Below are 14,521 nucleotides of genomic sequence, written 5' to 3'. Positions count from 1 at the left end.
CACTAAAAGAAAAATACGTTTGTTTCTTCACCGTCGACACTGGAGTCAGTGTCCGTGTCTGTGTCGATCGACTGAGGTAAAAAGATGTTTTAACGCCCCTGACGGTGTTTGAGACGCCTGGACAGGTACTAATTGGTTTGCCGGCCGTCTCATGTCGTCAACCGACCTTGCAGCGTGTTGACATTATCACGTAATTCCTTAAATAAGCCATCCATTCCGGTGTCGACTCCCTAGAGAGTGACATCACCATTACAGGCAATTGCTCCGCCTCCTCACCAACATCGTCCTCATACATGTCGACACACACGTACCGACACACAGCACACACACAGGGAATGCTCTGATAGAGGACAGGACCCCACTAGCCCTTTGGAGAGACAGAGGGAGAGTTTGCCAGCACACACCAAAACGCTATAATTATACAGGGACAACCTTTATATAAGTGTTTTTCCCTTATAGCATCTTAATATATATAATCATATCGCCAAATAAGTGCCCCCCCTCTCTGTTTTAACCCTGTTTCTGTAGTGCAGTGCAGGGGAGAGCCTGGGAGCCTTCCCACCAGCATTTCTGTGAGGGAAAATGGCGCTGTGTGCTGAGGAGAATAGGCCCCGCCCCCTTTTTGGCGGGCTTCTTCTCCCGTTTTTCTGAGACCTGGCAGGGGTTAAATACATCCATATAGCCCCAGGGGCTATATGTGATGTATCTTTTAGCCAGTATAGGTATTTCATTGCTGCCCAGGGCGCCCCCCACAGCGCCCTGCACCCTCAGTGACCGCTGGTGTGAAGTGTGTGACAACAATGGCGCACAGCTGCAGTGCTGTGCGCTACCTCATGAAGACTGAAAAGTCTTCTGCCGCCGGTTTCTGGACCTCTTCACTTTTCGGCATCTGCAAGGGGGTCGGCGGCGCGGCTCCGGGACCGGACTCCATGGCTGGGCCTGTGTTCGATCCCTCTGGAGCTAATGGTGTCCAGTAGCCTAAGAAGCCAATCCATCCTGCACGCAGGTGAGTTCACTTCTTCTCCCCTAAGTCCCTCGTTGCAGTGAGCCTGTTGCCAGCACCCTGCTCGGACGGGCACAAAAACCTAACTGAGGCTTGGAGGAGGGTCATAGGGGGAGGAGCCAGTGCACACCACCTGATCCTAAAGCTTTATTTTTGTGCCCTGTCTCCTGCGGAGCCGCTAATCCCCATGGTCCTGACGGAGTCCCCAGCATCCACTAGGACGTCAGAGAAATATAGAATTTGACGGCAGATAAGAACCACTTGGCCAATCTATTCTGTGCTAGCTGTACTATGCTATACCGGTGCTTGGGGTCCCTGCGTCCAGCATACCGGCACCGGGATCCCGACCGCCGGAATGCCAGCAGTGGGGCGTGTGCAAAAGAGCCCCTTGCGGGCACGGTGGCGCGCTACGTGCACCACGCTGTTTATACTCCCTCCAGGGGCGTTGTGGACACCCCAAGAGGGAGAAAAGTTATCAGGATCCCGGTGCCAGTGTGCAGAGCACCGGGATGTTGAGTGCCTCCCACTAAATACACATAACCTACTTTACCAGTAATAAAAAATTATAGGGATTTTTTTTCTTAGCAGAAATACATGTCTTCATTACACCAACTCCCAGCAGATAAAATAACTAAAATAGTAAAACACATAACGCAAGTGCAATTTTGTCATTGTATTCCAGTGGTTCACCAAGAGTGCGAGACAACATTTCTGGGGGTGAGAGTTGTCATGCTAGATTTTTAACAGATCATTTTTAGCATCTCTATTTATTTGTAAATCATATAAGTAATTAGTTAAACTGGTGTCCAAAAATATTTCGACAACAGCCAAAGGCAACGCTGCAAGTGTGGATGCCATTTGCCACCGGATGCAGCTAGCAAGCCTACAGTCACTATTTCCACAGTGAGTATGTGTACAGGAGAAAGCCGGCGCCATGACGGCTGAAATGCTACTTACAGCCTTTTTATCTGCAAAATAGTCATGGAGGATTGAGTCTAGCTTACATTTGAAAGAGACTTTTAAGTTTAATAAACATGTGTGTAAAAGTAATTTGCAATAAATGTATGTCAGACTACAAATTTTGACGACCACAGATAAAGAAAGACTATCAAGAAAAGTTTGTAGAAGTATAAATATCATTGCTCCAAACAAATTGGACATATTTTAATAACTGGGCCATAAAAGTTTATTTACAATGTAGAAATAGAGTACAGGGGCAGACGGAAGGGGCAGTGTAATGACTTCTATTGCAACACTGGACAATATTTCAGTTTTACTCACGCGTTCAATAAAACACTGGATATTTAGATATTAAATAGCACCATACATAGCCAGTGATTTGTATATTTTAGGTTTGAAAATGCTGGATAATAAATCCACCACTTTCAAACATGACACAAAAAAAGTTGCAGAATTTGAGCATCAGCCAATAGAATAAGTATGGATTAGGCAGTAGGGTAGAGTATTGAACTGCCCAGTGAGGTAGACAGACATTTCCAGCCTACAAAAAACACTTTTTGAGCAGAACTAGGTCTGAGCTAGCGGAGATGTCTTCACCTCATTCTTATAATGTAGCACATTGTGCAAATGCTAAGTGCACTTTCAGTGAAGAAGTAACTGTAACTGTTTTAATTGATACTTTGCCTAATGTAGAAAAAAATCTTCATTCAATGCAGAGATGAGCAATATTTTCAAAGCTGTAGAAAAATGTTCTCATTGTGCATTTGGAAGCAGAATATTGCATGTTTTACTGGCAGAATGCTTTAAGTGTTCCCAACAACCACACCACACACCATTGTCATCCTACCTATATTGGTAACATGTAAAACCTACAAAAGCAAATGTACATGTGTAGAGTAAATTGACCATGCATTCTGATCATATTTAAAGTAATAATGCTGATACAGTTAAATGCTTTAAGTAACATTAAAACCATGTCACTAGCCCACTGGCATACTCCCGTTGGCATACTGAGTGTAATTGTGCCATCTCTCTCATGATTCAGTAAGACTTAAATGTGGGACACAAAAAAACACATTATACCCTTTGCAGACATGTGACCTGGAAATTTGCTGAGTCTAGCAGCTGGCAAATTCCCGGGTCTCAGCTCGTGACCCTGGACAGGAGAAAGGTCGGGTACCCGGGACAAACTGTACTCCCGAGTTGTGTTGTTTCACACATGTAGTAATCCCGGGTTGATGCGGATTGACGTGAATAGACCCAGGATTTAGCTGCATGTCTTGAAGGGGTATAATGAAGAGTTCCCTGTAAATGAAGGTGTTATTTTAAAGCGTTAGAAGGTTAAACTTTCAAGTGACGTTTACACTTTTGCACAGTGTGCATCCTCAGTTAACATAGTGGCATGGCTGGTGCAGTAAGTATAGAAGTAGGTGTGTGACTTCAACTCAGCAGTTTAGATTGGCTCAGAATTAAAGAGTATTTCAAGCTGATCTTACTGTGCTCATCGTGAATGGATTCCTGTGTGTTTAAAAAAGTGTCAAAGACATCCAATTGTGTTATATTAGGACATATTTTCTGTTCTTACTTGTGATGAACAGTTAGTAACTTGTTGAAGAAAAGTTAGTAACTAAAGTAAACTAAATGTTAACAGTCTTTCTGAGTGTTGATTGGCTTAACTTGATAGATTAATGAAAGTCAATGATGCCAGTAATGAGCCCAATACCCAGCAAAGTATTCATTTCCATCTATAGAAGGTGTAAGTCTCAAGTTGGAAATGTCAAGAAAGTGGACAATTAGCAATGTTAAACCATTTTATTGAGCACAAATGTGGAGTTTCCTCTATAAAATAACCTTTAGCTTCCTGTTTGCATAGTTCATGTAGGTTGTAGGTCTGTTTAACGACAGCATTGCTCTATAATGCTCCACAAGTAGGCTTACTCTGAGCAGACGGAAGTGGTTAAAGAGTCTAACACCCTGAAGATTAGAAGAATAACACTAAGTAGACTTTCTTGTGCAACATAGACATTTTTACTAAAATATCTCAGTAGCATATTCATTTAGAAGTCACTATAAAAAAAAATTCCAGTCAATGGTAGGTCAATATAGGATAGTTCAATGCATGTAACATGAACTTACTGTAAGAAAAAAGTTCAAAGCAGAGTTATGGTTCTAAAAATATTCAGGGATCTAGTCTCAGACAAAAGATTTTCTAATTACATCATTAATACACAAGAACAATGACATCATTATGTCACTGATTACATCACATAAAATTTTCAATCATTACTGCCTCACTTTGTACTAAGATCACACAACATCGCTTTTGATATCAATGATAACATATAAGTGTATGAAAGCAAATGCAGGGCTATAAATAACAGATGTTCAAAACCTGCATGTACTGTATGTAAAGTAATGCATTATTGGATATACGGGTGTAGTACGGTATGCCGGCGCTCGGGTTTCCGGCGACCAGCATACCGGTGCCGGGAGCCCGACCGCCGGCATACCGACAGCGTGGCGAGCGCAGAGGAGCCCCTTGCGGGCTCGCTGCGCTTGCTACGCTGCGGGCACGGTGGCGCGCTACGCGCGCCACACTATTTTATTCTCCCTCCAGGGGGGTCGTGGACCCCCACGAGGGAGAATAGCTGTCGGTATGCTGGGTGTCGGGATTCTGGCGCCGGTATACTGTGCGCCAGGATCCTGACAATCGGCATACAGAAGACCACCCGGATATACGTATATGAATGTCAATACATCATACCATATGACTTTTTATTGTTTGGAATTAAATATAGAACCTTATTGCTAGTGAGTATGTTATAAGTTCCTCTAGCATGAAATCAGACTGCCAGGACACTATGGAGGGTATCTTATTAGTTGCAAATATTTGCCATCTGTTTAAACTGGGGGGGCATTATGATTTTCTTTTTATATTACTGACATTTTTTTTTTCTCCCTATCCAATTGTACAGTACCCCATTTTTTCCAAATGAAAAAAAAAAAATTTTCGCGCAGAAACACATAGGATCCCTGAAAAGTTGCGGACCTATGTATTTTTCTGGACGCTATCAGGGAAAAAATGCTTACTTATCAGGGATTTGGTTTCACCTGCCTGAGGCGATAGGAGTTGTTTTTCATTGTTCATCGGTTTTCAATGATTTTATTTTAGTCAATTTGACTGCAGAGTCTATCGTAAACTAGCAATCCGATGGAGTATTAGACAGAAGTGATGGGTAACACTAGCAAAATGTAATAGACACTCAAAAAGTATGGTTAGCAAATACTGCATTTTATCCCTCCAAACCGATGGTGATGTCTACAGCTTTAGATTAGAAGTCAAACAAGATTCTTAGTAAATATACCCCTTAGGCTGTATGGTTAATGCTGGAAGTATGTAATAGAGACTGAGGTGTCTATTTACTAAGCCTTGGATGGAGGTAAAATTAACAGGGGTAAAGTACCAGCCAATCAGCTCCTATCATTTTTCAAACACAGCCTGTGACATGGCAGTTAGGAGCTGATTGGCTGGTACTTTATCTCCATCCAAGGCTTAGTAAATAGATCCCTAAATCTAGTGCACAACCAGAGACAGAGAACATCTTTACAGAGTATTTCACACAACCGAAGAAGGGTGACAAAATCCTTGCTGAGTATAGTGCACAGCAGGGGAGATTGGAGCAGATGCATAGCCAAAGCACGTCTCTTGGAGAGATGTTGTTCTTGCAACAGACACACTGCAAGTCTGGGTTTAAAAAGGACACCCCCAGCACTAATAGACTGAGCAGGCATGTGACCATGATAGCTGGAATCCATTTTTCTAAACAGACAATGTGAGAAGTACCCATGTACCGTAATGCACGAATCGCGATGAGGAGAACACCAACCATATTTGCAGGGAAGCATGCAGCCAGGAGGGATGTGGATGGAGGCTAGGAGGGATGCGGATGGCCGTGAAATGACACTGCTGGACCTGGTAATGGGGGCTAAGGGGTCTATTTACTAAGCCTTGTAGAAAGATAAAGTGGGCCGAGATAAAGTACCAGTTAATCAGCTCCTTACAGCCATTTTTCAAACACAGCCTGTGACATGATAGTTAGGAGCGGATTGGTTGGTACTTTATCTCTGTTCACTTCCTCTCACTGTAAGGCTTAATAAATAGACCCTTACGACCCGATGTATGACACCCCTCCAGCAATGGTTGGAATTACATTCAGAGTGAAACGAAAACAGACAACTCCAATACAACATTGTAACAACATTCAGATAGAAACATAAAGCAAAGTAATAAATGTTGCAGTAGGCTATACACCAACCAGCAAACTAAAGTCATTTAAATAGAGAAAACCACATTAAAGTATTTACACTCCCCATTGCAGAATTAAGCATCAATCGAACAATGTTTCTCTATTGATTAGTGTAGCAGTCCAAATTATTGGCCAAACCCATTGCTCTTGAGCAATTAAAAATGTAACTATTTTGATAAATATAATATAAAATATAAAGTTTATTGTTAAAATAATATTTTTTAACAGATAAAAGATAACTGTGTTGACCTAAACTCAGAGTCATAATTACAGGCACTATTAGGAGTGACACATGCACCTTTCCCATACAATTCCGTCTAATCCTGGCTAGCGTTATATTCCTGCACATTCAGTCTCAGGTTGGTTTAAAGTACTCCACTTAAAAATACTGCTTTTAATCCAAGTAAAATTCAATAATAATATTTACACATTTGTACAGAAAGAGACAAATGGCTTTGAAAGAAAGTTAATACTTCTGTGAAAACAAACCACATTTTCCTGTTGCCTTTGAGGTTCCCCGACCACGTCTGGGTACTATCCAACGTCTTGCACTTCATAAGCTGCAAAATACTTTCATCTAATATTTAAGACCAGCCCTTTCTTTCCTGATCCCTCAATTTGTTGCTGTACAATGAAAGTGTAAAATATTTAGCAGAAAAAAGGAGTGTTTGGTTTGAAAATTAAGTATTTTTTCTGGAAAAATGTCCTTCTCTTTCGTCACTGGTACAAGAGAAGCATTAGAAAAACAGAAAACACAAAGCCTCTAACAAGTTATTTTAACAATCACGTTCACCCCACAAAAATGGATAATAAATATGTAATCCTAAAAATAGCAATAATTTATGGTAATGTACCAAACAATTGCTCTTGAAACCAACCCTAAATATTCCCCCAAGTGTAAAGTCAGTAGAGATTTCTTCATTTTACTCAATTTCATACGTTAAGATTCTGTATAAAAATTTCCTGGAGAACTCATAGAGAGAAATATATATTTTCTCAGAATTTTAGAATTGGAGCCAGAATTTGGATGTGTGTGAATTAGCTGTGCATTTACCGTGCAAGGAAATGTAATTGAATAGTTCCAGGTGTAAGTCTGAAGCTACAAGCCCTTTTCCTTGCGCTGTACATGGCCGCAACAGGGGGGGTGTAGGGGACCATGTGACCCGGGCGCTAGATAAGAGGGGGCACCAGGACAGTCACTTTAACCCCCCTAACACCCCCCTCCCTCTGTGGCTGCGGTTGCAAGGAGCCGGATGCACTGCAATGAATAAACTAAAAGTAAACTACAGACCTTGCAAAGGCTGCTGGGAACTGTAGTTTATTTTCAGTTTCTTCACTACAATGCACCTGGGGGGGTGGGGGGTGGGGGGTGGGGGGGGTGCCAAATGACTGCCTTTCCCCATGTGCCGAAAATCCTAGTTTTGGCCCTGTGCTGTAAGTATCGAGCCGACTGTACTTGAATTCGACCCTTAATGTGTACAACTAAATAGTTGTTTAAACTAGTTTACAGTTAATTTTAGTGTCATCAGCACTTGTGCTGTGAATGTGAGTGTGAAGATTAGATGTGTGTGAATCTGAGTGTCCGGGTTAGATATACTGTGTATGTGTACCACAGGGTTGCTCTGAAGTTCGATGTTGAAACCGATGTTACTGTACATCTTTTGTTTGTAGTGTATTCAGGGGATTTGAGGTGCCGCATTTACATCCCCCTTTAAATCATGCTGAGCGGTGACATCATGTATGATGCAGTGGTGACAAAAGGTACAAGTTATTGATGTAGGACAGCCAGCATAAGAATTACATATTTACATATTTAAAATTTTAGTGAAAAGTGGAGATAGCTTCTACCTGATTAATTGGGTTCAATATGATTTCCTGATGGACCGGATTCCGGCGGTCAGAATACCGATAGTGGCATCCTGTCCAGCCCCTTCTAAAGTACCATAAGCCTCCTCTGCCCCCTAACCTAAAACTCCTTTGTGGGTGCCAAAACCTAACACTGCCTGCTTAATGGCTAACCCTAACCACCCCTTCTATGTGCCTATATCTAACCCTCCCTCCCCGGTCCCTAACCCTAACCTTCCCGACACTGCCCCCTAACCCTAACCCCCTTCTCCTGCCTAAACCTAACCTCCCACTGTCAGGATGATTGGGATGACGGCTGTCGATATTGTGACGCCGGTATCCCATATTGTGTTGATATCTAGATGCCGGGATTGCTTCCTCCTTCGGGATCCCGGCATCGGTATATCGGTATAAGCCAATTGGTTCCCGATTATTTTCAAATACAGTCAAATACGCAGTAGAGAAGAGAGGTTTATGCTCATGGGCAGTGGTGAATTTCCCATTAGGCACATGAGACATAAGCCTAGGGGTGCCACTTGCTGGGGGGGTAGTACTTGGATTCTTGTTTTTTTACTGCCCATTCCTGGTAACAACAAAATATTTTATCTCTACTGTACAGACTACCACTTGATTGGAGTACGGACAGGTAGGACATGTACAGACTGCTACTGTAAGCTGTCCTACTGGCAGATATGTATACTCAATTAAAACGAAACTGAAAACTCATAGCCTATTTTTTAATATATTATATTAAACTGTCAATTGTCAAATGAGGGCATATAACCAAACTATGAAAAACATAAAAGTGGGAAGTGGAGTCTAGGGGCGCCCTGACCCCTAAATCTGCCCCTGCTAATGGGGCAACAAAGTGGTAGAGTAGGTAGCATTGCACTTGATTCAAACCAGGGCCCTATCTGTGTGGAGTTTATATTTTTTCCCCAGTACTTGCGTTGGGCTCTGACACACTCACAAATTCCATACAAACTAACACTAATGTGTGTGTCCGTGTGATAGGGAATATGGATTGCAAACTCCACTGATACAGGTACTGATGTGAATGATTGATGCTGAAATTCTCTGTAAAACACTGTGAAATATTTACACACCATACAAATAATTGTTGATCAATACTATAAAAAGGAAGATCCCACCAGAAGTAAAAGGAATTTTTCTAAATTCTACTGTTTATGTCATTCATTCTTTAATTCTATTCTGTGATCTTTAGAGAAACCTAATTTTCACATTTCTATTTTCAGTTGCTGAAGTATAACATTGCTGTATGAAGTACTGATGATTTCCTTGGCTGAACCTCTGTTGTGAGAAAATACATGGACAGTGTCGGACTGGGGTATGAAGGGCCCACCGGGGGAATGCAGTGATAGGGGCCCAGGAGTGTGGCCAGTCTACAAAGCAGGCTTGAAATACACAATAGACTTGTGCAGTGTAATGCAACATATCTACCATGTATAACACAAGTGCACAGTCTGGAACCTGATCCCTAGAGGAAGGAGTGGACCCTTAGGCAGTGGGGCCCACTGGTGGTTTCCCCTGTACCATGTAGGCCAGTCCGACCCTGTACATGGAACCCACATTATTTTTTTAGTCTGATGAAACAAAACTCACTGAATTAGCAGACAGGTAAATCTGGGACAGTTCATTTTATTATTCATACCTCGACAGCTGTAATGCTGGTGAACAGCACGGACCTGCTGGTAGAGACGCTCCAATGCTTCAATCTGACCCTTCTTCCTGAACTCTCGTCCATCGTAGTCTTTCCAGTCTGTTCAGCAAACACAAAAAATTGGTCACTGAGATAAAAAAGGAGCAATATGTAATGGCCTGCTAGGTGCAGGCTGATCGGGAATTTCTGAGTATGCGCACATTTTTAAAGCTGCAATCATTTAAAGGATTTGTAAAGGATTGCCGCTTTAAAAATACACATGCTGCCATGTACAGTATATTCTGCGCAAAACTGAGGGATCAACATACAAAGGTTCTATAATGTTTAGCTGCTGGTTGCATACCTCGTATTCTGTTAGTCATTTCCAAGGTAACCTTCATTCAGTAAGCTACAGTATATATTTATTTATTTGTTTATTTACTATTCATTGATATGGCACCAGTGTATTCTTACGTGATTTATAATAGGGAGCACAGTAATAAAACAAGACTAAGGGCTAATTGTAATAGCCTCTGAGTTGCCGGGGGTGTGGGATTTTGTGCGAGTCTGTCCACATTTTTAAAGCAGCAATCATTTACAAGGCAAGACCATGAATTCAGGATGTCGAAATGTTCAAAATGTCGGCATTCAAGAAATCGACATTCACAATGTCAACACTCACATAATGCCTACATATGATTTTAGGATTAGGGCTAGGCTTCGATTAGGATCAGGGTTAGGCTACTATTAGGGTTAGGTCTAGGCTTACATTTACTGTACATATACTTGCAAAATCTCATTTACACATTCTGACAACATTCCTAAAGTCTGTATGCTGCCAATGTCGACATCAGGTCAGTATTGACATTCTGAATGTATGCATAACATACCATACCCAGTGGATGTTTTTTGTTTAATAACAAACACAGGTGAGTAAGCAGCACTATCTGCAGTACAAGGGTTGCGGCTAGCATGCAAATTCAGCAGCTCATGAGAAGGTATTCCAGCAGATCTTCAAAACAATCGTTGGTTTGATCACACCTGCCTGCGCCATCTTGCAATTTCCCACTGCCTTCACAAATTTCTTAGAGTCCAACAGTTATGAGAAGATGGTTAGTAGGAAGGTTGGGCACTGAGCAGTCTAAAGCACCACAATCACTATCTGCCATCAGCATGCCACTATACTTCACACCTGCACATCTGACACTGGGGAAGAGACACAAGCTGCTCTTTGATGATGTCAGATACTATACGAATCATGGGCACACCTTAGACTCTCCCTACGATTACATAACAGCCCTATTGGTTCTTCAGCCTCAGTGTTCTTGTTCTGCTTGTCTGATTTGAAGGTGCTAGACCTACACTGAGAGCTATATGGTGATGTATGAGAAGTACCTAAAGGTGCATGAGATTGTATATTTTGGATCTGGTCCTTTTAGTATGAACAACAGCAGGACCAGTACTAGTATGCTGCCTGTCACCATGTCTGTGCTTTTCCTTGCTACTGTTGGTGTGGTATTGGATGTGAGACACAACTATGACAACAGCAATAAAGCTTTGCATTACAGTGTCATGGGAAATTACAATATAGTGTTCTTTCTCTGAACACACCATAGGTAGGTGAAAGAGATACAAGAGGAGCGAAAAATGTAAAGTGTGAAGAACTCTAGCAGTGACAAGTGTGTTGTTGGCTATACCCCATGTGACAGAAAGAGAAGTTACAGATAGACAGTATGGGGTATATTTACTAAGGTCCCGATTTTGACCGAGATTATGTTTTTTCTTCAAAGTGTCATCTCGGGAATTTACTAAACTCAAATCACGGCAGTGATGAGGGCATTCGTAATATTTTGGAAGTCCTAGGAAAAACTTACGAATCAATACACCATCGGTCAAATACACCTGCAATTTGGTAGAAATCGGTAATTTACTAAAAAGTGCAAATCACAAACACTGCCGACAATAGCCAAACACTGCCGTGCTGAAATACAATTCGTGAAAAAGTGCTAAAAAAAAAACAGACCTGCTTTTCCCCCCCGTGTTTGGATAGGCATGCACGGATCCATGAGATCCGTGCATGTTTTTCAGTGGCAAGGGGTGGGAAAGTGTTTTTTTTTTTTTTTTTTAAATTGCGTGTGGGAACTTTGTGGTCAGCGGTGAGGTTACTTTCGGTCAACCGCTGACCACAAAGTTCCCACCATTGGTTACAATGGAGCGCATAGGCGCTACATTGTAACACTGCCGTGTGCTGCCTGTCATACACTACAGGAGCACACAGCCAATCAGGAGGGTGCCACAACATGGCGCTCCCTGATTGGCTGATGGAACCGTCTTAGACATAAGTCAGAGGGGGTTCCTGGCATTCGGGGAAAGGGGTCCCATGTGAAAACATGGGGCACCTTTCAGTGCGAGGTCGGGTGTCCGTTTTTTTATTTTGCAAAGTACCTGGATTACAAATGGACTAAAAGAGGAGCCATCTACACTGGATTTTGTGAGTATAATTTTTTCAACAGGTACACCATGGATTCTACATGGAGAAGAGGACCGACCCTCGTCTGAACATAGGTAAGTATGTGTATATGGAGGTGTGGATGTATGTATTAAAGTTTTACTTTCAAGGTGTGTGTCTTATGTTTTTATTGGGGTATTTTTTTAGTAGTAGTACTACAGGTACCAGCGGGCCCGGTTTTCCTCTGCATGCTGGTACTTGTGGTTCTCCAAGTACCAGCTTGCGGGGGAGGCTTGCTGGGACTTGTAGTACTGCTACTAAAAACAATATTCATTTTTTGACAAAAAGGCTATCAGCCTCCCATCCGCAGCCCTTGGATGGGGGGGACAGCCTCGGGCTTCACCCCTGGTCCTTGGGTGGCTGGAGGGGGGGACCCCTTGATTGAAGGGGTCCCCACTCCTCCAGGGTACCCCGGCCAGGGGTGACTAGTTGGTTATGTAATGCCAGGGCCGCAGGGACCAAGATACAAGTGTCCCCCGGCTGTGGCATTATGTATCTGGCTAGTGGAGCCCGGTGCTGGTTTCAGAAATACGGGGGACCCCTACGCTTTTTGTCCCCATATTTTTTCAACCAGGACCGGCTCAAAGAGCCCGAGGCTGGTTTGGCTTAGGAGGGGGGACCCCACGCAATTTTTTTTTAGATTTTAACACTGATTTCATTTTTTTAAAAGGTGCACAATGAAGCCCAGCACGGATCTCTCAGATCCGGCCGAGATTCATTGTATTAAAGTCGGCAGTGTTTTACAAGTCACTCACGTAAAACACTGCAAAAAAAACCAAATGACATCGACATCGGTAAATCCGAAAATGCAGAATACGACAGCTTAGTAAATTAGTCATAATAAATTCAAAAAGTTGCAACTTTACACTTTCAATGTCATTCGTGATTGAACTTTGACCTCAGACGGGAAAATACGAATTTTAGTAAATATACCCCGCTATATCCTACATGATCTAAAACTCCAGGGTTCCATCCATTAGATCCATTTCAGGTTTTCTGACATTTCGGACAGTAAATATACAAGGTTCATCAATTTGCTGAATCTCTGGGGCATTTTCAAGTGGGAGACTTTTTAAAAAAATCTCACACCAGAAGCTTTTTCCCGTAGGTGCAAGATTTTTTATATTCAGTGAGGTGCGGGTTCCTTCTTTTCTTCATGCCATGCTAAATTGTTTTTGAGCACCTCCAAAGCAAGTCCAATTTTTCTAAAACCAAATTTAAGTTGTCAGGACTTGCTTTAGAACCCTTTGTACACTCGCCCTAATGACAAATTAAGCAATTGGAAGTTTCCAATTAGCTTAATTAGTCCATAATTACTGTACTCATCTTCTGCAGCACTGTCCTTCTCCGCTTTCTGAAATCGTCTCTTCTGCAGCATCACATGCAGCAGGGCTTCCAAGGACCAGGCACATGTACTACTTCTCACCGTGCACCCCCTCCTCACGTACACTGCTACACTACACTACGCATAACCATGCACCGGCTCCCTGCACGCACTACGCTACCACTCACCTTGCACCCGCTTCCCACACATTCTGCAGTACACTACAGCTTACCTTGCACCTGCTCCTCGCATGCCCTAAACTACACAACTGCTTACCCTGCTCTAGCTTCTTGCACGCACTACACTACTGCTTACCTTGCATCTGCACCCCGCATGCACTACACTACCGCTCACCCTGCACCCAATCCCTAGTACTACACTACCATTTACCTTGCACCCGCTCCCCACACGCACTGCACTACACTACTACTTACATTGCATCTGCACCCCACATGCACTACACTACCACTCACCCTGCACCCAATCCCTAGTACTACACTACCACTTACCTTGCACCCGCTCCCCACACGCACTGCACTACACTACTGCTTACATTGTATCTGCACCCCGCATGCACTACACTACCACTCACCCTGCACCCAATCCCTAGTACTACACTACTGCTTACCTTGCACCCGCTCCCAATACGCACTGCACTACACTACTGCTTACCTTGCATCTGCACCCCGCATGCACTATACTACCGCTCACCCTGCACCCAGTCCCAAGTACTACACAACCGCTTACCTTGCACCCGCTCCCCACACGCACTGCACTACACTACTGCTTAACTTGCTCTAACTCCCCCATGCACTACATCTCACTACCGCTCACCTTGCATCTGCTCCCCACATGTACTACACTACCCCTAACCCTGCAATCTCTACCCGCACACAACATCGTCAGTTCTGGG

At 43.0% G+C, this 14,521-nt stretch overlaps 1 protein-coding gene and 1 long non-coding RNA gene across 6 annotated transcripts in view; one reads left to right on the top strand and one right to left on the bottom strand.

Moving 5' to 3' along the window:
* The window catches only part of LOC135056305 (uncharacterized), a 200,501-nt gene extending 190,215 nt beyond the window's left edge, over positions 1-10,286 (top strand). Inside the window, exon 4 of the long non-coding RNA XR_010243946.1 lies at positions 9,372-10,286. This is a non-coding gene — a long non-coding RNA (uncharacterized LOC135056305). The remainder of the gene's footprint in view (positions 1-9,371) is intronic.
* The window catches only part of ANKFN1 (ankyrin repeat and fibronectin type III domain containing 1), a 1,208,371-nt gene that overhangs the window by 523,620 nt on the left and 670,230 nt on the right, over positions 1-14,521 (bottom strand). For all 5 annotated transcript variants that reach the window (XM_063961280.1, XM_063961279.1, XM_063961282.1 and 2 more), the window contains one exon: positions 9,788-9,895. In XM_063961280.1, coding sequence (XP_063817350.1) covers positions 9,788-9,895 — 108 coding nt within the window. The remainder of the gene's footprint in view (positions 1-9,787; positions 9,896-14,521) is intronic.

The sequence above is a fragment of the Pseudophryne corroboree genome, chromosome 3, assembly GCF_028390025.1.
Source record: "Pseudophryne corroboree isolate aPseCor3 chromosome 3, aPseCor3.hap2, whole genome shotgun sequence".
In the NCBI taxonomy this organism is placed as follows: domain Eukaryota; kingdom Metazoa; phylum Chordata; class Amphibia; order Anura; family Myobatrachidae; genus Pseudophryne; species Pseudophryne corroboree.
This window is presented reverse-complemented; position numbering and strand designations above follow the sequence as displayed.